This window comes from Coregonus clupeaformis, unplaced genomic scaffold (genome assembly GCF_020615455.1).
Source record: "Coregonus clupeaformis isolate EN_2021a unplaced genomic scaffold, ASM2061545v1 scaf1559, whole genome shotgun sequence".
Classification (NCBI taxonomy): domain Eukaryota; kingdom Metazoa; phylum Chordata; class Actinopteri; order Salmoniformes; family Salmonidae; genus Coregonus; species Coregonus clupeaformis.
The window spans coordinates 37,333-60,000 of NW_025535013.1; the positions used below are offsets into that span (position 1 = coordinate 37,333).

The window sequence follows — 22,668 nt, forward strand, 5'->3', positions numbered from 1 at the left end:
CAGGTAGTGATATGGCCCAGAGTTGTTCCTGTTGTTGCCCCTAGTGACTGAGAGGAATGTCAGGTAGTGATATGGCCCAGAGTTGTTCCTGTTGTTGCCCCTAGCGACTGAGAGGAATGTCAGGTAGTGATATGGCCCAGAGTTGTTCCTGTGTCAGACAAAAAGGAAAACTCTGCCAGGTCCTAAAGAAATCCTGGAACAGTATCCACTCTCATCATTTAAAAAATAACGTATGCACTCACTAACTGTAAGTCGCTCTGGATAAGACTAAATATGTAAGTCGCTTTGGATAAAAGCGTCTGCTAAATGGCATATTATATATATATATATATATTATATATAAAAAATGTAAGTAAGAACAACGGCTAGGTGTGGTCCCGGGTCAGAGTTCGCTAGGAGAGAAGAGGCAGGAAGAGCTGGTTCTAGAACAGTGCTTTGGGGCTTGAGGCCCCAGCTAGAAGTTTCACTCAAACAGATAAACTGATTTTAGATCAGTAATAGGGACTACTTCACCATGCTCCTACCCGCTCCCGTGGGAGTGGCCAGACCCACCTGAACACACCTGTCTGTCAGCTGATTCAGGTGATGAGGTAACTGACCAATGAGGTGACAGGAGCACCAATCAACACCTTCATACGCTCTCTCTGGGCCAGATATTTTGACTGCTCTCTCAACAAGGTCTGGGTTAGATATTTGACCATCATGACACTTGTCTTGACTTATTTCCTGGAGGAAAAGGGCCTCATCAATTACTGTGATCATTTTGTGGTTTCTCTCTGTCTCTCCTCAGCTGTCCAGCGAAGGCCATGGACCCGTCACTGAAGTCAGAGGAACCATGTTCTACCCCTCCTCCCTACTTCCTACCAGGTAAGACTCTACACCCTCCATGCTAGCTATGATATAATCAAGCAATAAGGCCCAAGGGGATGTGGTATATGGCCAATATACCAAGGGATGTATGACTCCATGTTACTGTAGTCTTTAGACTAGCACAGGGCTGTATGACTCCATGTTACTGTAATCTTTAGACTAGCACAGGGCTGTATGACTCCATGTTATTGTAGTCTTTAGACTAGCACAGGGCTGTATGACTCCATGTTACTGTAGTCTTTAGACTAGCACAGGGCTGTATGACTCCATGTTACTGTAATCATTAGACTAGCACAGGGCTGTATGACTCCATGTTACTGTAGTCTTTAGACTAGCACAGGGCTGTATGACTCCATGTTACTGTAATCTTTAGACTAGCTCAGGGTTTCTTGCATGTCAACATCCGAAGCCTCCTCCCCAAGTTTGAGTTATTCACTGCGAAAGCACACTCTGCCAACCCTGATGTTCTAGCAGTGTCTGAATCCTGGCTTAGGAAGGCCACCAAAAATTCTGAAATGTCCATCCCGAATTACAACATTTTCCGTCTAGATAGAACTGCCAAAGGGGGCGGAGTCGCAATCTACTGTAGAGAGAGCCTGCAGAGCTCTATCGTACTATCCAGATCTGTGCCCAAACAGTTTGAGCTTCTACTTCTAAAAATCCACCTTTCCAGAAATAAGTCTCTCACTGTTGCCGCTTGCTACAGACCCCCCTCAGCCCCCAGTTGTGCCCTGGACACCATATGTGAATTGCTTGCCCCCCATCTATCCTCAGAGTTCGTACTGCTTGGTGACCTAAACTGGGATATGCTTAACACCCCGGCCGTCCTACAATCTAAACTAGATGCCCTCAATCTCACACAAATTATCAACGAACCTACCAGGTACAACCCTAAATCTGTAAACATGGGCACCCTCATAGATATCATCCTGACTAATTTACCCTCTAAATACACCTCCGCTGTCTTCAACCAGGATCTCAGCAATCACTGCCTTATTGCCTGCGTCCGCGGTCAAACGACCACCCCTCATCACTGTCAAACGCTCCCTAAAACACTTTAGCGAGCAGGCCTTTCTAATTGACCTGGCCCGGGTATCCTGGATGGATATTGACCTCATTCCGTCAGTAGAGGATGCCTGGATGTTCTTCAAAAGTGCTTTCCTCTCCATCTTAAATAAGCATGCCCCATTCAAAAAATTCAGAACTAAGAACAGATATAGCCCCTGGTTCACCCCAGACTTGACTGCCCTTGACCAGCACAAAAACATCCTGTGGCGTACTGCATTAGCATCGAACAGCCCCGCGATATGCAACTTTTCAGGGAAGTTAGGAACCAATTTACACAAGCAGTTAGGAAAGCAAAGGCAAGCTTTTCAAACAGAAATGTGCATCCTGTAGCGCTAACTCCAAAAGGTTTTGGGACACTGTAAAGTCCATGGAGAATAAGAGCACCTCCTCCCAGCTGCCCACTGCACTGAGGCTAGGAAACACCATCGATAAATCTACAATAATCAAGAATTTCAACAAGCATTTTGCTACGGCTGGCCATGCTTTCCACCTGGCTACCACTACCCCGGCCACCAGCTCTGCACCCTCCACTGCAACTTGCCCGTGCCCCCCCCACTTCTCCTTCACACACATTCAGACAGCTGATGTTCTGAAAGAGCTGCAAAATCTGGACCCCTACAAATCAGCTGGGCTAGACAATCTGGACCCTTTCTTTCTTAAATTAGCCGCAGAAATTGTCGCAACCCCTATTACTAGCCTGTTCAACTTCTCTTTCGCATCGTCTGAGATCCCCAGAGATTGGAAAGCTGCCACGGTCATCCCCCTCTTCCAAGGGGGTGACACTCTAGATCCAAACTGTTACAGACCTATATCCATCCTGCCCTGCCTTTCGAAAGTATTTGAAAGCCAAGTTAACACACAGATCACCGACCATTTCAAATCCCACCGTACCTTCTCCGCTATGCAATCTGGTTTCCGAGCTGGTCATGGGTGCACCTCAGCCATGCTCAAGGTCCTAAACGATATAATAACCGCGATCGATAAAAGACAGTACTGTGCAGCCGTCTTCATCGACCTGGCCAAGGCTTTCGACTCTGTCAACCACCGCATTCTTATTGGCAGACTAAATAGCCTTGGTTTCTCAAATGACTGCCTCGCCTGGTTCACCAACTACTTCTCAGAGTTCAATGTGTCAAATCGGAGGGCCTGTTGTCTGGACCTCTTGCAGTCTCTATGGGGGTGCCACAGGGTTCAATTCTCGGGCCGACACTTTTCTCTGTGTATATCAATGATGTCGCTCTTGCTGTTGGTGACTCTCAGATCCACCTCTACGCAGACGACACCATTTTGTATACATCGGCCCTTCATTGGACACTGTGTTAACAAACCTCCAAACGAGCTTCAATGCCATACAACACTCCTTCCGTGGCCTCCAACTGCTCTTAAACGCTAGTAAAACTAAATGCATGCTCTTCAATCGAACGCTGCTTGCACCCGCCCGCCCGACTAGAATCACTACTCTCGGCGGGTCTGACTTAGAATATGTGGACAACTACAAATACCTAGGTGTCTGGTTAGACCGTAAACTCTCCTTCCAGACTCACATTAAGCATCTCCAATCCAAAGTTAAATCTAGAATCGGCTTCCTATTTCGCAACAAAGCCTCCTTCACTCATGCTGCTAAACATGCCCTCGTAAAACTGACTATCCTACCGATCCTTGACTTCGGCGATGTCATTTACAAAATAGCCTCCAACACTCTACTCAGCAAATTGGATGTAGTCTATCACAGTGCCATCCGTTTTTGTCACTAACGCCCCATATACTACCCACCATTGTGACCTGTACGCTCTCGTTGGCTGGCCCTCACTACATATTCGTCGCCAAACCCACTGGCTCCAGGTCATCTATAAATCACTTCTAGGCAAATCCCCGCCTTATCTTAGCTCATTGGTCACCATAGCAACACCCACCCGTAGTATGCGTTCCAGCAGGTATATCTCACTGGTCATCCCCAAAGCCAACACCTCCTTTGGCCGCCATTCCTTCCAGTTCTCTGCTGCAAATGACTGGAACGAACTGCAAAAATATTTGAAGCTGGAGACACTTATCTCCCTCACTAACTTTAAGCATCAGTTGTCAGAGCACCTTACCGATCACTGCACCTGTACACAGCCCATCTGTAATTAGCCCACCCAACTACCTCATCCCCATATTGTTATTTATTTTGCTCATTTGCACCCCAGTATCTCTATTTGCACATCATCTTCTGCACATCTATCACTCCAGTGTTAATACTAAATTGTAATTATTTTGCACTATGGCCTATTTATTGCCTTACCTCCATAACTTACTACGTTTTCACACACTGTATATATATTTTCTATTGTGTTATTGACTGTACGTTTTTTTTACCCCATATGTAACTCTGTGTTGTTGTTTTTATCGCACTGCTTTGCTTTATCTTGGCCAGGTGGCAGTTGTAAATGAGAACTTGTTCTCAACTGGCTTAACTTGGTTAAATAAAGTAAATTAAAAGGAGATGACATGAGGATCTATCTCTCTAGATGTTTCAGTCCAGGGTAAAGGAGATGATATGAGGATCTATCTCTCTAGATGTTTCAGTCCAGGGTCCATAGACACACATGCAGGCAGGCAGGCAGGCAGACAGGGCCGGTTCCAGGCGTAAGGACCCAGGCCACTAGGGGGCCCCCAACCCAGAGTTGGAACAGTATAATACACGGTGTACAAGGTGCTATTTGGACATGCAGTTCATGTCAGTCTCTGACAGTCACTCAGTTATCCATGTCAGCTAACCATTTTCTGTATTGGTAAATTAGTCTAGCCGGCTATCTAGACTTGTAGTAATCGTGGTGGAATGCCGACCGGTCACGCAGGGCACGTGCCCAGAGGCCCTGACCACCAGGGGGCCCCCATTTGATTTTGTTAGTCACTCTAATTCAGATATCATTAACATGGCGTAAGTCATGGCTAAATGTGTCGAATTACAGGAAATAAGCTTTAAAACTGGATCTCAACCAAATCTCACCTAGTGACCCCAAAAGACACACACACACACACACACACACGACACACACAGACATCAGACACACACATCACACACACACACACACACACAGACACCCTTCAGACTGTAGATAGTGATGTATCCTGTGTTGTTGTTGTTAACAGTGGAGAGTGAACAGGGTGATAATGTAATGATCTACTCTCCCTTCAACCATGGACCCCCTCCTACACCTAAAGATGGCTGCAACTACATCAGTCACACCCCCCTACCCATACCAGGTTAGTACACCCCCCCCTACCCCTACCAGGTTAGTACCCCCCCCCTACCCATACCAGGTTAGTACACCCCCTACCCATACCAGGTTAGTACACCCCTACCCCTACCAGGTTAGTACACCCCTACCCATACCAGGTTAGTACACCCCCTACCCCTACCAGGTTAGTACACCCCTACCCATACCAGGTTAGTACACCCCCCCCCTACCCATACCAGGTTAGTACACCCCTACCCATACCAGGTTAGTACACCCCTACCCCTACCAGGTTAGTACACCCCTACCCCTACCAGGTTAGTACACCCCTACCCCTACCAGGTTAGTACACCCCTACCCATACCAGGTTAGTACACTACCCCTACCAGGTTAGTACACTACCCATACCAGGTTAGTACACCCTACCCCTACCAGGTTAGTACACCCTACCCATATCCAGGTTAGTACACCCCCTACCCATACCAGGTTAGTACACCCCTACCCCTACCAGGTTAGTACACCCCTACCCCTACCAGGTTAGTACACCCCCCCTACCCATACCAGGTTAGTACACCCCTACCCCTACCAGGTTAGTACACCCCCTACCCATACCAGGTTAGTACACACCTACCCCTACCAGGTTAGTACCCCCCCTACCCCTACCAGGTTAGTACACACCTACCCCTACCAGGTTAGTACACCCCCCCTACCCATACCAGGTTAGTACACACCTACCCCTACCAGGTTAGTACACCCCCTACCCATACCAGGTTAGTACCCCCTACCCCTACCAGGTTAGTACACCCCCTACCCATACCAGGTTAGTACCCCCCTACCCCTACCAGGTTAGTACACCCCCCCTACCCCTACCAGGTTAGTACACCCCCCTACCCCTACCAGGTTAGTACACCCCCTACCCATACCAGGTTAGTACACACCCCTACCCCTACCAGGTTAGTACACACCTACCCCTACCAGGTTAGTACACCCCCCCCTACCCATACCAGGTTAGTACACCCCCCCCCTACCCATACCAGGTTAGTACACCCCCCCTACCCATACCAGGTTAGTACACACCTACCCCTACCAGGTTAGTACACCCCCCCTACCCATACCAGGTTAGTACCCCTACCCCTACCAGGTTAGTACACCCCCCTACCCATACCAGGTTAGTACCCCCTACCCATACCAGGTTAGTACACCCCCCTACCCATACCAGGTTAGTACCCCTACCCATACCAGGTTAGTACCCCCTACCCCTACCAGGTTAGTACCCCTACCCCTACCAGGTTAGTACACACCCCCTACCCATACCAGGTTAGTACCCCCTACCCCTACCAGGTTAGTACCCCCTACCCCTACCAGGTTAGTACCCCTACCCATACCAGGTTAGTACCCCCTACCCATACCAGGTTAGTACCCCTACCCCTACCAGGTTAGTACCCCTACCCCTACCAGGTTAGTACCCCTACCCCTACCAGGTTAGTACCCCTACCCCTACCAGGTTAGTACCCCCCTACCCATACCAGGTTAGTACCCCTACCCATACCAGGTTAGTACCCCCTACCCATACCAGGTTAGTACCCCTACCCATACCAGGTTAGTACCCCTACCCATACCAGGTTAGTACCCCCCTACCCATACCAGGTTAGTACACCCCCTACCATACCAGGTTAGTACACCCCCCTACCATACCAGGTTAGTACACCCCCCTACCATACCAGGTTAGTACCCCCCACCATACCAGGTTATTACCCCCACCATACCAGGTTAGTACCCCTACCCATACCAGGTCAGTACACCCCTACCATACCAGGTTAGTACACCCCCTACCATACCAGGTTAGTACCCCTACCCATACCAGGTTAGTACCCCCTACCCATACCAGGTTAGTACCCCTACCCATACCAGGTTAGTACCCCCTACCCATACCAGGTTAGTCCCTACCATACCAGGTTAGTACCTACCCATACCAGGTTAGTACCCCCTACCCATACCAGGTTAGTACACCCCCCTACCATACCAGGTTAGTACACCCCCCTACCATACCAGGTTAGTACACCCCCCTACCATACCAGGTTAGTACCCCCCACCATACCAGGTTAGTACCCCCCACCATACCAGGTTAGTACCCCCTACATGTACACCCCTACCATACCAGGTTAGTACACCCCCCCACCATACCAGGTAGACCATACCATGTAGCCCTACATACATGAGTCACCCCCACCATACCAGGTTAGTACCCCCTACCATAACAGGTTAGTACCCCCCACCATACCAGGTTAGTACCCCTACCCATACCAGGTTAGTACCCCCCTACCATACCATGTCAGTTCACCCCCCTACCATACCAGGTTAGTACCCCCTACCATACCAGGTTAGTAGCCCCCCTACCCATACCAGGTTAGTACCCCCCACCATACCAGGTTAGTCCCCCGCCCCCTACCATACCAGGTTAGTCCCCCCCTACCATACCAGGTTAGTACCCCCCACCATACCAGGTTAGTACCCCCCTACCATACCAGGTTAGTACCCCCCCTACCATACCAGGTTAGTACCCCCTAATTAGTACACCCCCACCATACCAGGTTAGTACACCCCCCTACCATACCAGGTTAGTACCCCCCCTACCATACCAGGTTAGTACCCCCCACCATACCAGGTTAGTACCCCCCTACCATACCAGGTTAGTACCCCCCCCACCATACCAGGTTAGTACCCCCACCATACCAGGTTAGTACCCCCCTACCATACCAGGTTAGTACCCCCCCACCATACCAGGTTAGTACCCCCCACCATACCAGGTTAGTACCCCCCTACCATACCAGGTTAGTACACCCCCACATACCATACCAGGTTAGTACCCCCTACCCATACCAGGTTAGTACCCCCACCATACCAGGTTAGTACCCACCCCTACCATACCAGGTTAGTACCCCCCTACCATACCAGGTTAGTACCCCCCACCATACCAGGTTAGTACCCCCTACCATACCTGGTTAGTACCCCCCCCTCCTCCTACCATACCAGGTTAGTCCACATACACTACTCCCCTTTCACCCATTCAATCTCATACACACACGCTTGAGTCAACTATGTAGGATTAAAACTTTTGATCCATTTAGACTGAGATGGTATCCTTAGTATAACCCAACTTTATCTCTCTCTTACTCTCGCTCCATCCTCTCCCCTTGTCCTCTCAGGTCGTGCCAACCCCCCCAGACAGTGGCTTGTCCAGCACTATGAGTCAAAGCTGGGGGATTCTCCTGGTCTCATCAGATGTCCTTCCTGTCAGAGCCAGGTGATGAGTGACGTAACACACCACGCTGGAACCTTCTCCTGGACCATGTGTCTGGTCTTCATCCTCTGTGGGTGAGGACAGAGACACACACACACACACACACACACGCCATCTCACCTATACATACATACACACACACACACACACACACACTCCATCTCACCTATACACACACACACACACACACACACGCCATCTCACCTATACACACACCCCAGCAGTAACAGGTATATTGACTGTTCTCCTCTGTCCCTCCAGGTTATTCCTAGGCTGCTGTCTGATCCCGTTTTCCTCAGGAATTTCAAGGACGCCTATCACACCTGCCCTCGCTGTCACATGGTCCTTCACATCCACAGGAAGAGCTGCTGCCCCACGACCTCTGACCCCTCCTCCCTGACCTCCTGCCTAGGGTCAGGGCACCCCTATCAAGCCTGATGTGTGGTGGGGTGGGGGCTTGAATCATATAGTTAATAACCACCTGTTGGTGTCTGAGGCAGGGCTTGTATCATATAGTCTCTATAGCACCGCCTGTTGGTGTCTGAGACAGGGCTCGTATCATCTAGTCTCTATAGCACCGCCTGTTGGTGTCTGAGGCAGGGCTCGTATCATATAGTCTCTATAGCACCGCCTGTTGGTGTCTGAGGCAGGGCTTGTATCATATAGTCTCTATAGCACCGCCTGTGTCTGATTTGTGATGTTACCTTTTAAACAATGTCTGTCAACCTGTTCTGTAAAGACTTAAAATAATAAATAATGCTTTTTAACATTTACCTGTTGAGCTTTGTGTTATTTGGAAAAACTGTTCAAAATGATGAATATATATATATATACACACACACACACAGTGGGGAAAATAAGTATTTAGTCAGCCACCAATTGTGCAAGTTCTCCCACTTAAAAAGATGAGAGAGGCCTGTAATTTTTATCATAGGTACACGTCAACGATGACAGACAAAATGAGAAAAAAATATCCAGAAAATCACATTGTAGGATTTGTAATGAATTTATTTGCAAATTATGGTGGAAAATAAGTATTTGGTCAATAACAAAAGTTTCTCAATACTTTGTTATATACCCTTTGTTGGCAATGACACAGGTCAAACGTTTTCTGTAAGTCTTCACAAGGTTTTCACACACTGTTGCTGGTATTTTGGCCCATTCCTCCATGCAGATCTTCTCTAGAGCAGTGATGTTTTGGGGCTGTCGCTGGGCAACACGGACTTTCAACTCCCTCCAAAGATTTTCTATGGGGTTGAGATCTGGAGACTAGGCTAGGCCACTCCAGGACCTTGAAATGCTTCTTACGAAGCCACTCCTTCGTTGCCCGGGCGGTGTGTTTGGGATCATTGTCATGCTGAAAGACCCAGCCACGTTTCATCTTCAATGCCCTTGCTGATGGAAGGAGGTTTTCACTCAAAATCTCACGATACATGGCCCCATTCATTCTTTCCTTTACACGGATCAGTCGTCCCTGGTCCCTTTGCAGAAAAACAGCCCCAAAGCATGATGTTTCCACCCCCATGCTTCACAGTAGGTATGGTGTTCTTTGGATGCAACTCAGCATTCTTTGTCCTCCAAACACGACGAGTTGAGTTTTTACCAAAAAGTTATATTTTGGTTTCATCTGACCATATGACATTCTCCCAATCCTCTTCTGGATCATCCAAATGCACTCTAGCAAACTTCAGATGGGCCTGGACATGTACTGGCTTAAGCAGGGGGACACGTCTGCACTGCAGGATTTGAGTCCCTGGCGGCGTAGTGTGTTACTGATGGTAGGCTTTGTTACTTTGGTCCCAGCTCTCTGCAGATCATACACTAGGTCCCCCCGTGTGGTTCTGGGATTTTTGCTCACCGTTCTTGTGATCATTTTGACCCCACGGGGTGAGATCTTGCGTGGAGCCCCAGATCGAGGGAGATTATCAGTGGTCTTGTATGTCTTCCATTTCCTAATAATTGCTCCCACAGTTGATTTCTTCAAACCAAGCTGCTTACCTATTGCAGATTCAGTCTTCCCAGCCTGGTGCAGGTCTACAATTTTGTTTCTGGTGTCCTTTGACAGCTCTTTGGTCTTGGCCATAGTGGAGTTTGGAGTGTGACTGTTTGAGGTTGTGGACAGGTGTCTTTTATACTGATAACAAGTTCAAACAGGTGCCATTAATACAGGTAACGAGTGGTGGACAGAGGAGCCTCTTAAAGAAGAAGTTACAGGTCTGTGAGAGCCAGAAATCTTGCTTGTTTGTAGGTGACCAAATACTTATTTTCCACCATAATTTGCAAATAAATTCATTAAAAATCCTACAATGTGATTTTCTGGAAATATTTTTCTCAATTTGTCTGTCATAGTTGACGTGTACCTATGATGAAAATTACAGCCCTCTCTCATCTTTTTAAGTGGGAGAACTTGCACAATTGGTGGCTGACTAAATACTTTTTCTCCCCACTGTGTGTGTGTGTATATATACAATGGGGAGAACAAGTATTTGATACACTGCCGATTTTGCAGTTTTTCCTACTTACAAAGCATGTAGAGGTCTGTAATTTCTATCATAGGTACACTTCAACTGTGAGAGACGGAATCTAAAACAAAAATCCAGAAAATCCCATTGTATGATTTTTAAGTAATTAATTTGCATTTTATTGAATGACATAAGTATTTGATCACCTACCCACCAGTAAGAATTCCGGCTCTCACAGACCTGTTAGTTTTTCTTTAAGAAGCCCTCCTGTTCTCCACTCATTACCTGTATTAACTGCACCTGTTTGAACTCGTTACCTGTATAAAAGACACCTGTCTACACACTCAATCAAACAGACTCCAACCTCTCCACAATGGCCAAGAACAGAGAGCTGTGTAAGGACATCAGGGATAAAATTGTAGACCTGCTCAAGGATGGGATGGGCTACAGGACAATAGGCAAGCAGCTTGGTGAGAAGGCAACAACTGTTGGCGCAATTATTAGAAAATGGAAGAAGTTCAAGATGACGGTCAATCGCCCTCGGTCTGGGGCTCCATGCAAGATGTCCCCTCGTGGGGCATCAATGATCATAAGGAAGGTGAGGGATCAGCCCAGAACTACACGGCAGGACCTGGTCAATGACCTGAAGAGAGCTGGGACCACAGTCTCAAAGAAAACCATTAGTAACACACTACGCCGTCATGGATTAAAATCCTGCAGCGCACGCAAGGTCCCCCTGCTCAAGCCAGAGCATGTCCGGCCCGTCTGAAGTTTGCCAATGACCATCTGGATGATCCAGAGGAGGAATGGGAGAAGGTCATGTGGTCTGATGAGACAAAAATAGAGCTTTTTGGTCTAAACTCCACTCGCCGTGTTTGGAGGAAGAAGAAGGATGAGTACAACCCCAAGAACACCATCCCAACCTTGAAGCATGGAGGTGGAAACATCATTCTTTGGGGATGCTTTTCTGCAAAGGGGACAGGACGACTGCACCGAATTGAGGGGAGGATGGATGGGGCCATGTATCACGAAATCTTGGCCAACAACCTCCTTCCCTCAGTAAGAGCATTGATGATGGGTCGTGGCTGGGTCTTCCAGCATGAAAAACGACCCGAAACACACAGCCAGGGCAACTAAGGAGTGGCTCCGTAAGAAGCATCTCAAGGTCCTGGAGTGGCCTAGCCAGTCTCCAGACCTGAACCCTATAGAAAATCTTTGGAGGGAGCTGAAAGTCTGTGTTGCCCAGCGACAGCCCCGAAACCTGAAGGATCTGGAGAAGGTCTGTATGGAGAAGTGGGCCAAAATCCCTGCTGCAGTGTGTGCAAACCTGGTCAAGACCTACAGGAAACGTATGATCTCTGTAATTGCAAACAAAGGTTTCTGTACCAAATATTAAGTTCTGCTTTTTCTGATGTATCAAATACTTATGTCATGCAATAAAATGCAAATGAATGACTTAAAAATCGTACAATGTGATTTGATCAAAATTACAGACCTCTACATGCTTTGTAAATAGGAAAACCTGCAAAATCGGCAGTGTATCAAATACTTGTTCTCCCCACTGTATATGTATATACATCTACACTGTAGAGCAGTGTCCTGTCATGTCACACCTCTGAAATGTCTTCTCATAACACTGACTCATAGGTACCTTTAGCCTGGGGTGGAGTCATTAGTCACACACAGCAGCAGAAGGTTTGCAACAGAAACTGTCTACTACAAACGGAAAATGTTTTGGAATAAAAACAAGAGTATCTTTTTGGACAAATTCAGGTAGATCCCTCCCCGTTTGGTTCTGTTTGGTTCTGTTTTTTCCTCTGGTTCTGTTTGGTTCTGTTTGCCTCTGGTTCTGTTTGGTTCTGTTTTCCTCTGGTTCTGTTTGGTTCTGTTTGCCTCTGGTTCTGTTTGGTTCTGTTTTCCTCTGGTTGTGTTTGGTTCTGTTTGGTTCTGTTAGCCTCTGGTTCTGTTTGGTTCTGTTTTCCTCTGGTTTGGTTCTTTTTTCCTCTGGTTCTGTTTGCCTCTGGTTGTGTTTGGTTCTGTTTTCCTCTGGTTCTTTTTGGTTCTGTTTGCCTCTGGTTCTGTTTGGTTCTGTTTGCCTTTGGTTCTGTTTGCCTCTGGTTCTGTTTGGTTCTGTTTTCCTTTGGTTCTGTTTACCTCTGGTTCTGTTTGGTTCTGTTTGGTTCTTAGTGAATACACTACAGCTGTCTTAGCAGTGCTGTTAGGCCTAGAAGTGAAAAAGCAGTGGAATTGGCTTCAAAGTCCAGATTTGAATTTGACCTGGAAGCCAGTTTCACTGCTTAGCCATCACTAGTCTAGATCAGTGGTTTCAACATGTTTTGGTTCCTGTACCACCAAGTACAGTTTGCTCTGCACGAAATACCCCTGAAGCACCCTATAGGCCTGCCTGTTCTGTTGACACTGCCTGGGGGATTGACCCTGCTAGGAGTGCCCCTTGAGGAGTAGTGTTTTAAATCATCATGATAGATTAATGTTATAGAATAATATATAGTAGATGATCTGGAGAGGGATACGCCATAGTGTTAAAAAACAGATGATCTGGAGAGTGATACTCCATAGTGATAAACAACAGATGAGTGTGCAGTCCCGAATTGGCACCCTATTCCCTATATAGGGCTATTTAGAACTACTTTAGACCAGAGAATGGCACCCTATTCCCTATATGGGCACTACTTTAGACCAGAGAATGGCACCCTATTCCCATATAGGGCACTACTTTAGACCAGAGAATGGCACCCTATTCCCTATATAGGGCACTACTTTAGACCAGAGAATGGCACCCTATTCCCTACATAGGGCACTACTTTAGACCAGAGAATGGCACCCTATTCCCTATATAGGGCACTACTTTAGACCAGAGAATGGTACCCTATTCCCTATCTAGTGCACTACTTTAGACCAGAGAATGGCACCCTATTCCCTATATAGTACACTACTTTAGACCAGAGAATGGCACCCTATTCCCTATATAGTGCACTACTTTAGACCAGAGAATGGCACCCTATTCCCTATATAGTGCACTACTTTAGACCAGAGAATGGCACCCTATTCCCTATATAGTGCACTACTTTAGACCAGAGAATGGCACCCTATTCCCTATATAGGCACTACTTTAGACCAGAGAATGGTACCCTATTCCCTATATAGGGCACTACTTTAGACCAGAGAATGGTACCTATTCCTATATAGGGCACTACTTTAGACCGGAGAATGGCACCCTATTCCTATATAGTGCACTACTTTAGACCAGAGAATGGCACCCTATTCCTATATAGTGCACTACTTTAGACCAGAGAATGGCACCCTATTCCTATATAGTGCACTACTTTAGACCAGAGAATGGCACCCTATTCCCTATATAGGGCACTACTTTAGACCAGAGAATGGTACCCTATTCCTATATAGGGCACTACTTTAGACCAGAGAATGGTACCCTATTCCTATAGGGCACTACTTTAGACCGGAGAATGGCACCCTATTCCCTATATAGTGTACTACTTTAGACCAGAGAATGGCACCCTATTCCCTATATAGTGCACTACTTTAGACCAGAGAATGGCACCCTATTCCCTATATAGTGCACTACTTTAGACCAGAGAATGGCACCCTATTCCCTACATAGTGCACTACTTTAGACCAGAGAATGGTACCCTATTCCCTATATAGGGCACTACTTTAGACCAGAGAATGGTACCCTATTCCCTATATAGGCACTACTTTAGACCGGAGGAATGGTACCCTATTCCCTATATAGTGCACTACTTTAGACCAGAGAATGGCACCCTATTCCCTATATAGTGCACTACTTTCTGCCAGAGTTCTATGTGCGCTGTATAGGGGATAGGGTGCCATTGCAGACGTTGGCCTGACTGTTGACTGGGGGAAAAAGAGCTATTTTAGTCCCTTTATCCTTTAATTGAATCTTTACCTCCACCACGTGAGGCAGGCAAACATGGATTACACGTGTGTGTGAGTGTCTCTCTCCTCCTCTCTCTCTCTCCTCTCTCTCACCTCCATTTGAAGCTACTGGAATCTCTCTCCTCCTCTCTCTCTCCTCCTCTCGCTCCTCCTCTCTCTCCTCCTCTCTCTCTCACCTCCATTTGAAGCTACTGGAATCTCTCTCCTCCTCTCTCCTCCTCCTCTCTCTCCTCTCTCTCCCCCCTCCTCTCTCTCTCACCTCCATTTGAAGCTACTGGAATCTCTCTCCTCCTCTCTCTCTCCTCCTCTCGCTCCTCCTCTCTCTCCTCCTCTCTCTCTCACCTCCATTTGAAGCTACTGGAATCTCTCTCCTCCTCTCTCTCCTCCTCTCTCTCCTCTCTCCCCCCTCCTCTCTCTCTCACCTCCATTTGAAGCTACTGGAATCTCTCCTCCTCTCTCTCTCCTCCTCTCGCTCCTCCTCTCTCTCCTCCCTCTCTCTCACCTCCATTGAAGCTACTGGAATCTCTCCTCCTCTCTCTCTCCTCCTCTCTCTCCTCTCTCTCTCCCCTCCTCTCTCTCTCACCTCCATTTGAAGCTACTGGAATCTCTCTCCTCCTCCTCTCTCTCCTCTCTCTCCCCCCTCCCCTCTCTCTCCTCCTCTCTCTCCTCCTCTCTCTCTCACCTCCATTTGAAGCTGCTGGAATCTCTCTCCTCCTCCTCCTCTCTCTCCTCCTCCTCTCTCTCCTCCTCTCTCTCTCTCACCTCCATTGTAAGCTACTGGAATCTCTCTCTCTCCTCCTCTCTCTCTCCTCCTCTCTCTCACCACCTCTCTCTCTCTCTCACCTCCATTTGAAGCTGCTGGAGTGCACAATGGTCAGTCATTCTATGGATCAGTCATTCTATGGACACGAGAGGTCATTCACACCTTCCCTGTTTGTGTGTGTAGGTCAGTGTGTAGGTGTATGTGTGTGTGTGTGTGTTCAGGGGATTTGTCAGGCCACACCCTCTACAGAAGAGGATAAGAAGCAGAGCGGTCCTGGCGTGTCTGGCGTGTGATTTCCACTGCATGTGGTGCCTGATAACGGTTCCCGCTGTTAGGTGCTGTGTGACCCTGCATGGCGGAGCATGCTCCCGGTGGTCCTCCCATACCTCTCGGTCATCCACCCGCTCCGTCCACTCCTCTTTTTCCTCTCTTCCTCTCTCCTCCGTCTGTTCATCTGTCCATTCCTTTCCTCCGTCTGTTCAGCCGTAAAACAGAGTTCCTGTCTTACCTCCTGCTCTGTCTGGTCAAGATGCCTTTCATCCCTCCTGTCCCCTCCTCCTCCTCCTCCATCTCTCCATCCTGCTTCTCCATCTTCTCTCTCTCCGTCACAGGGACCAGAACAGGTATCACCACGACGACGTCGCCACCACCGCTCCAGGTAACCCCGGTGAGAGCCGGTAAGGCCAAGGCCCCGTTACTACCGGAGGGGAAGACTAACGTTACCGGCAATTCGGTGAGGGAACACCTGACCGTTAACGGGCAGCTAGGCAGGAAGAGCCAACCACGCAGCAGACTGCCCACCATCAGGGGGAGAGGTGATTGGCTCATTGCTTTCATTTGATTGGTTGATTTGATTAATTGAAATTCAAATGTGTGTATATATAATCATGGATATTACTGTAAAGTTTGATAATTTATTTTGGTTTTATTTGTGGTTTTGGTTCAGGTGCAGTGTCGTCAGGGTTATGGGTGGAGGGCAGGAACCCCTGGCTACCGTCAAACAGACTTCCGGTAACCGGCCACAGACTCCCGGTAATGTCACTGCCGTCCGGTAATGGCTCCACCGGTGGTAGAAGCAGCTTCCCTGCCTCAAGCTCCGGAGAGTCGGTGACACAGGGGGTGGAGTTAGAAGAGGATCTCCGAGCCAGCAGGATGGTACCTAAAACAGGAAGCAGTGAGAAGCTCCGAGCCAGCAGGATGGGGACTAGAACAGGAAGCAGTGAGAAGCTCCGAGCCAGCAGGATGGGGACTAGAACAGGAAGCAGTGAGGATCTCAGAGCCAGCAGGATGGGGACTAGAACAGGAAGCAGTGAGAAGCTCCGAGCCAGCAGGATGGGCACTAGACAGGAAGAGTAGAAGCTCGAGGCAGATGGGGACTAGAACAGGAAGCAGTGAGAAGCTCCGAGCCAGCAGGATGGGGACTAGAACAGGAAGCAGTGAGAAGCTCCGAGCCAGCAGGATGGGGACTAGAACAGGAAGCAGGAGAAGCTCCGGCCAGCAGGATGGGGACTAGAACAGGAAGCAGTGAGAAGCTCCGAGCCAGCAGGATGGGGACTAGAACAGGAAGCAGCGCCCTGGTGGAACCCCGACTCGGAAGCTCCAACAGCAACATTACCGTTCCCAGACAGACTCCGGTAACGTCGCGCCGAGGGAATACTGTAAACATCGGTACTACCGGCTCACTGGACAGCAGTAGAAGCGGTAGTAACGGTGTTAGAGCAGGTAATGTTAATGGGGGCATTAGCCACCTGGTGAAGATATCGCTACTTAATGATCGTTATAAATACGAGGAGGAGGAGGATGGATGGATGGACCAGAGGACAGCCATGAAGTGTACTGAGTGGCTGAGAGGACTGGAGACCGCTACGGGTTAGAGGACAGGAGTTAGAGGTCAGGAGTTAGAGGTCAGAGGTCAGGAGTTAGAGGTCAGAGGTCAGGAGTTAGAGGTCAGAGGTCAGGCGTTAGAGGTCAGAGGTCAGGAGTTAGAGGTCAGGAGTTAGAGGTCAGAGGGCAGGAGTTAGAGGTCAGGAGTTAGAGGTCAGAGGGCAGGAGTTAGAGGTCAGAGGGCAGGAGTTAGAGGTCAGGAGTTAGAGGTCAGAGGGCAGGAGTTAGAGGTCAGAGGTCAGGAGTTAGAGGTCAGAGGGCAGGTGTTAGAGGTCAGGAGTTAGAGGTCAGGGTTTATTGAGGAAGAGGATAGCTTTGATATTGTGTGTGAACTGTCGATTGAATGTTTTGGGGACCACTGCAGTCCACATCGTTGGATACCTACAGTTTGGGTGTCTGGGGCTGTTTAGATGGTCTACCTGTGTCTGGGGCTGTTTAGATGGTCTACCTGTCTACCTGTGTCTGGGGCTGTTTAGATGGTCTACCTGTCTACCTGTGTCTGGGGCTGTTTAGATGGTCTACCTGTCTACCTGTGTCTGGGGCTGTTTAGATGGTCTACCTGTCTACCTGTGTCTGGGGCTGTTTAGATGGTCTACCTGTCTACCTGTGTCTGGGGCTGTTTAGATGGTCTACCTGTGTCTGGGGCTGTTTAGATGGTCTACCTGTCTACCTGTGTCTGGGGGCTGTTTAGATGGTCTACCTGTCTACCTGTGTCTGGGGCTGTTTAGATGGTCTACCTGTCTACCTGTGTCTGGGGCTAATTAGATGGTCTACCTGTCTACCTGTGTCTGGGGCTGTTTAGATTGTCTACCTGTGTCTGGGGCTGTTTAGATGGTCTACCTGTCTACCTGTGTCTGGGGCTGTTTAGATGGTCTACCTGTCTACCTGTGTCTGGGGCTGTTTAGATGGTCTACCTGTCTACCTGTGTCCGGGCGCTGTTCTTTTTCACATCTTCAGCATCTCCAGACTTAGTGCTGAAAAGGTTTTTCATTTTTGAAAAATTGCGCTTTAGTTTTAACAAATCACAAACTCATATCTTTAAAATCTATTTGGCTAAGATCGTTCTCTTCCGAACTAATGTTTATTCATGTTATGCTAATTGTATTTGATGACTTTTAAAGAATTAAACTCCAAAACAATAAGGACAGAGTCTTATTGTTGTCAGTCCTGTTACCTAGAGGGTCTTTCTGTTATCAGTCCTGTCACCTAGAGGGTGCTGTGATCTCTCACGTTCTCCCGGTAAGAGGTATCAAGGCAGTTTGGAGAGTCAACAGTTGACAGGTACAGGCTCTCGGTAAGGGGTATCAAGGCAGTTTGGAGAGTCAACAGTTGACGGGTCCAGTCTCCCAGTAAGAGGTATCAAGGCAGTTTGGAGAGTCAACAGTTGACGGGTACAGTCTCCCAGTAAAGGGTATCAAGGCAGTTTGGAGAGTCAACAGTTGGCGGGTCCAGTCTCCCGGTAAGCGGTATCAAGGCAGTTTGGAGAGTCAACAGTTGACAGGTCCAGTCTCCCGGTAAGCGGTATCAAGGCAGTTTGGAGCCGGGTTCAGTGGAGGGTGTATCCTCTCGTTAATCAGCTTAGTGACGACTCATCCTATTACCGGTCAACTGAACCTCTCACCAGGAGCGTGTGTGTGTGTGTGGTGTGTGTGTGTGTGTGTGTGTGTGTGTCTGTGTCTGTGTCTGTGTGTGTGGTCTTGTTCTTCTTTCCTCGTGACGACCTAAAATTCCCAGAAGTCCCCACAAGGACAGTAAAACAAGGAACATTCTCTCTAGTGGGGAAGCTACTCTTCCTGGGGTTTATTATGGATCCCCATTAGTTCCTGCCAAGGCAGCGGCTACTCTTCCTGGGGTTTATTATGGATCCCCATTAGTTCCTGCCAAGGCAGCAGCTACTCTTCCTGGGGTTTATTATGGATCCCCATTAGTTCCTGCCAAGGCAGCGGCTACTCTTCCTGGGGTTTATTCTGGATCCCCATTAGTTCCTGCCAAGGCAGCGGCTACTCTTCCTGGGGTTTATTCTGGATCCCCATTAGTTCCTGCCAAGGCAGCGGCTACTATTCCTGGGGTTTATTATGGATCCCCATTAGTTCCTGCCAAGGCAGCGGCTACTCTTCCTGGGGTTTATTATGGATCCCCATTAGTTCCTGCCAAGGCAGCAGCTACTCTTCCTGGGGTTTATTCTGGATCCCCATTAGTTCCTGCCAAGGCAGCGGCTACTCTTCCTGGGGTTTATTCTGGATCCCCATTAGTTCCTGCCAAGGCAGCGGCTACTATTCCTGGGGTTTATTATGGATCCCCATTAGTTCCTGCCAAGGCAGCGGCTACTCTTCCTGGGGTTTATTATGGATCCCCATTAGTTCCTGCCAAGGCAGCAGCTACTCTTCCTGGGGTTTATTATGGATCCCCATTAGTTCCTGCCAAGGCAGCGGCTACTCTTCTTGGGGTTTATTCTGGATCCCCATTAGTTCCTGCCAAGGCAGCAGCTACTCTTCCTGAGGTTTATTATGGATCCCCATTAATTCCTGCCAAGGCAGCGGCTACTCTTCCTGGGGATTATTATGGATCCCCATTAGTTCCTGCCAAGGCAGCAGCTACTCTTCCTGGGGTTTATTATGGATCCCCATTAGTTCCTGCCAAGGCAGCGGCTACTCTTCCTGGGGTTTATTATGGATCCCCATTAGTTCCTGCCAAGGCAGTGGCTACTCTTCCTGGGGTCCAGACACATTAACCCCCTAGAGTCAATGAAATTGAATTAGCATAATAAGAATCCGTCAGTTTAAACTTGAGATATCTGTTTTGTTTTGCATTGGATGCGTCTCAATCCACTGCATCCGCCTACGTAACACTTCCGCATCTGCGGTGAAAGGTGACAGCACTAGAACGGTGTTTGTCAGACCAGGAGACGTCCCGAAAATCGGTCTTCTCACAAAGTCGTCTGTAGCGTCCGATCGGTTTGGCCTCAAACTATTATGGAAAGGTCAGGCTCTACGACCCCCACAAGTGTCTTGGGACTCGTCTGAAGTCGGTACCGCCGATCTTCAAACTATTATGGAAAGATGAGGCTCTACGACCCCCACAAGTGTCTTGGGACTCGTCTGAAGTCGGTACCGCCGATCTTCAAACTATTATGGAAAGATGAGGCTCTACGGCCCCCACAAGTGTCTTGGGACTCGTCTGAAGTCGGTACCGCCGATCTTCAAACTATTATGGAAAGATGAGGCTCTACGACCCCCACAAGTGTCTTGGGACTCGTCTGAAGTCGGTACCGCCGATCTTCAAACTATTATGGAAAGGTGAGGCTCTACGACCCCCACAAGTGTCTTGGGACTCGTCTGAAGTCGGTACCGCCGATCTTCAAACTTCTGTCTGTGGTGTCTGTACAGTTTGGGCTACACACTAATATGGGGTTAAATACATGTAAAATAAAATAATGAATGTTTCCTGATCTTTCTTCTTCTCTCAGATATAGGACAGACAATTCAGAACCAACTTCCTTTAGATTTGTTTGGGGGTGGACTATCTGTTGTTCCATGTAGTGAATCTGTTATTCAATGTGTTTGTATGGGCTAATAGCAGTAAGGACTTTCTGTTGTTCCATGTAGTGAATCTGTTATTCAATGTGTTTGTATGGGCTAATAGCAGTAAGGCCAAATAAAAATTTTCATCAAATACCTTTTTAATATATATGTTTTCATACCTCAAGGAGTCTTAAAATTCCAAATCAAATAGCAAAATGATACTTGATGGGACTTTCTTAAAACAATTCCATATACAGTGGGGGAAAAAAGTATTTAGTCAGCCACCAATTGTGCAAGTTCTCCCACTTAAAAAGATGAGAGAGGCCTGTAATTTTCATCATAGGTACACGTCAACTATGACAGACAAAATGAGGAAAAGAAATCCAGAAAATCACATTGTAGGATTTTTTATGAATTTATTTGCAAATTATGGTGGAAAATAAGTATTTGGTCAATAACAAAAGTTTCTCAATACTTTGTTATATACCCTTTTTTGGCAATGACACAGGTCAAACGTTTTCTGTAAGTCTTCACAAGGTTTTCACACACTGTTGCTGGTATTTTGGCCCATTCCTCCATGCAGATCTCCTCTAGAGCAGTGATGTTTTGGGGCTGTCGCTGGGCAACACAGAATTTCAACTCCCTCCAAAGATTTTCTATGGGGTTGAGATCTGGAGACTGGCTAGGCCACTCCAGGACCTTGAAATGCTTCTTACGAAGCCACTCCTTCGTTGCCCGGGCGGTGTGTTTGGGATCATTGTCATGCTGAAAGACCCAGCCACGTTTCATCTTCAATGCCCTTGCTGATGGAAGGAGGTTTTCACTCAAAATCTCACGATACATGGCCCCATTCATTCTTTCCTTTACACGGATCAGTCGTCCTGGTCCCTTTGCAGAAAAACAGCCCCAAAGCATGATGTTTCCACCCCCATGCTTCACAGTAGGTATGGTGTTCTTTGGATGCAACTCAGCATTCTTTGTCCTCCAAACACGACGAGTTTAGTTTTTACCAAAACGTTATATTTTGGTTTCATCTGACCATATGACATTCTCCCAATCCTCTTCTGGATAATCCAAATGCACTCTAGCAAACTTCAGACGGGCCTGGACATGTACTGGCTTAAGCAGGGGGACACGTCTGTCACTGCAGGATTTGAGTCCCTGGTGGCGTAGTGTGTTACTGATGGTAGGCTTTGTTACTTTGGTCCCAGCTCTCTGAAGATCATTCACTAGGTCCCCCCGTGTTGTTCTGGGATTTTTGTTCACCGTTCTTGTGATCATTTTGACCCCACGGGGTGAGATCTTGCGTGGAGCCCCAGATCGAGGGAGATTATCAGTGGTCTTGTATGTCTTCCATTTCCTAATAATTGCTCCCACAGTTGATTTCTTCAAACCAAGCTGCTTACCTATTGCAGATTCAGTCTTCCCAGCCTGGTGCAGGTCTACAATTTTGTATCTAGTGTCCTTTGACAGCTCTTTGGTCTTGGCCATAGTGGAGTTTGGAGTATGACTGTTTGAGGTTGTGGACAGGTGTCTTTTATACTGATAACAAGTTCAAACAGGTGCAATTAATACAGGTAACGAGTGGAGGACAGAGGAGCCTCTTAAAGAAGAAGTTACAGGTCTGTTGGAGCCAGAAATCTTG

The 22,668-nt window shown here is 47.9% G+C and overlaps 2 protein-coding genes across 2 annotated transcripts; both read left to right on the forward strand.

Moving 5' to 3' along the window:
- Nucleotides 1-709: 709 nt before the first annotated feature.
- LOC121562703 (lipopolysaccharide-induced tumor necrosis factor-alpha factor homolog) lies at nt 710-8,857 on the forward strand. Its single transcript, XM_041874897.2, has 4 exons — nt 710-867; nt 5,071-5,184; nt 8,363-8,531; nt 8,719-8,857. Exons 1-4 carry the CDS (start codon nt 807-809, stop codon nt 8,855-8,857), a joined length of 483 nt encoding a protein of 160 aa, XP_041730831.2. The 5' UTR covers nt 710-806.
- Nucleotides 8,858-15,899: 7,042 nt separating this feature from the next.
- LOC121562705 lies at nt 15,900-16,974 on the forward strand. The gene is made up of 2 exons (XM_041874900.2): nt 15,900-16,433; nt 16,565-16,974. Exons 1-2 carry the CDS (start codon nt 15,971-15,973, stop codon nt 16,972-16,974), a joined length of 873 nt encoding a protein of 290 aa, XP_041730834.2. The 5' UTR covers nt 15,900-15,970.
- Nucleotides 16,975-22,668: the final 5,694 nt, after the last annotated feature.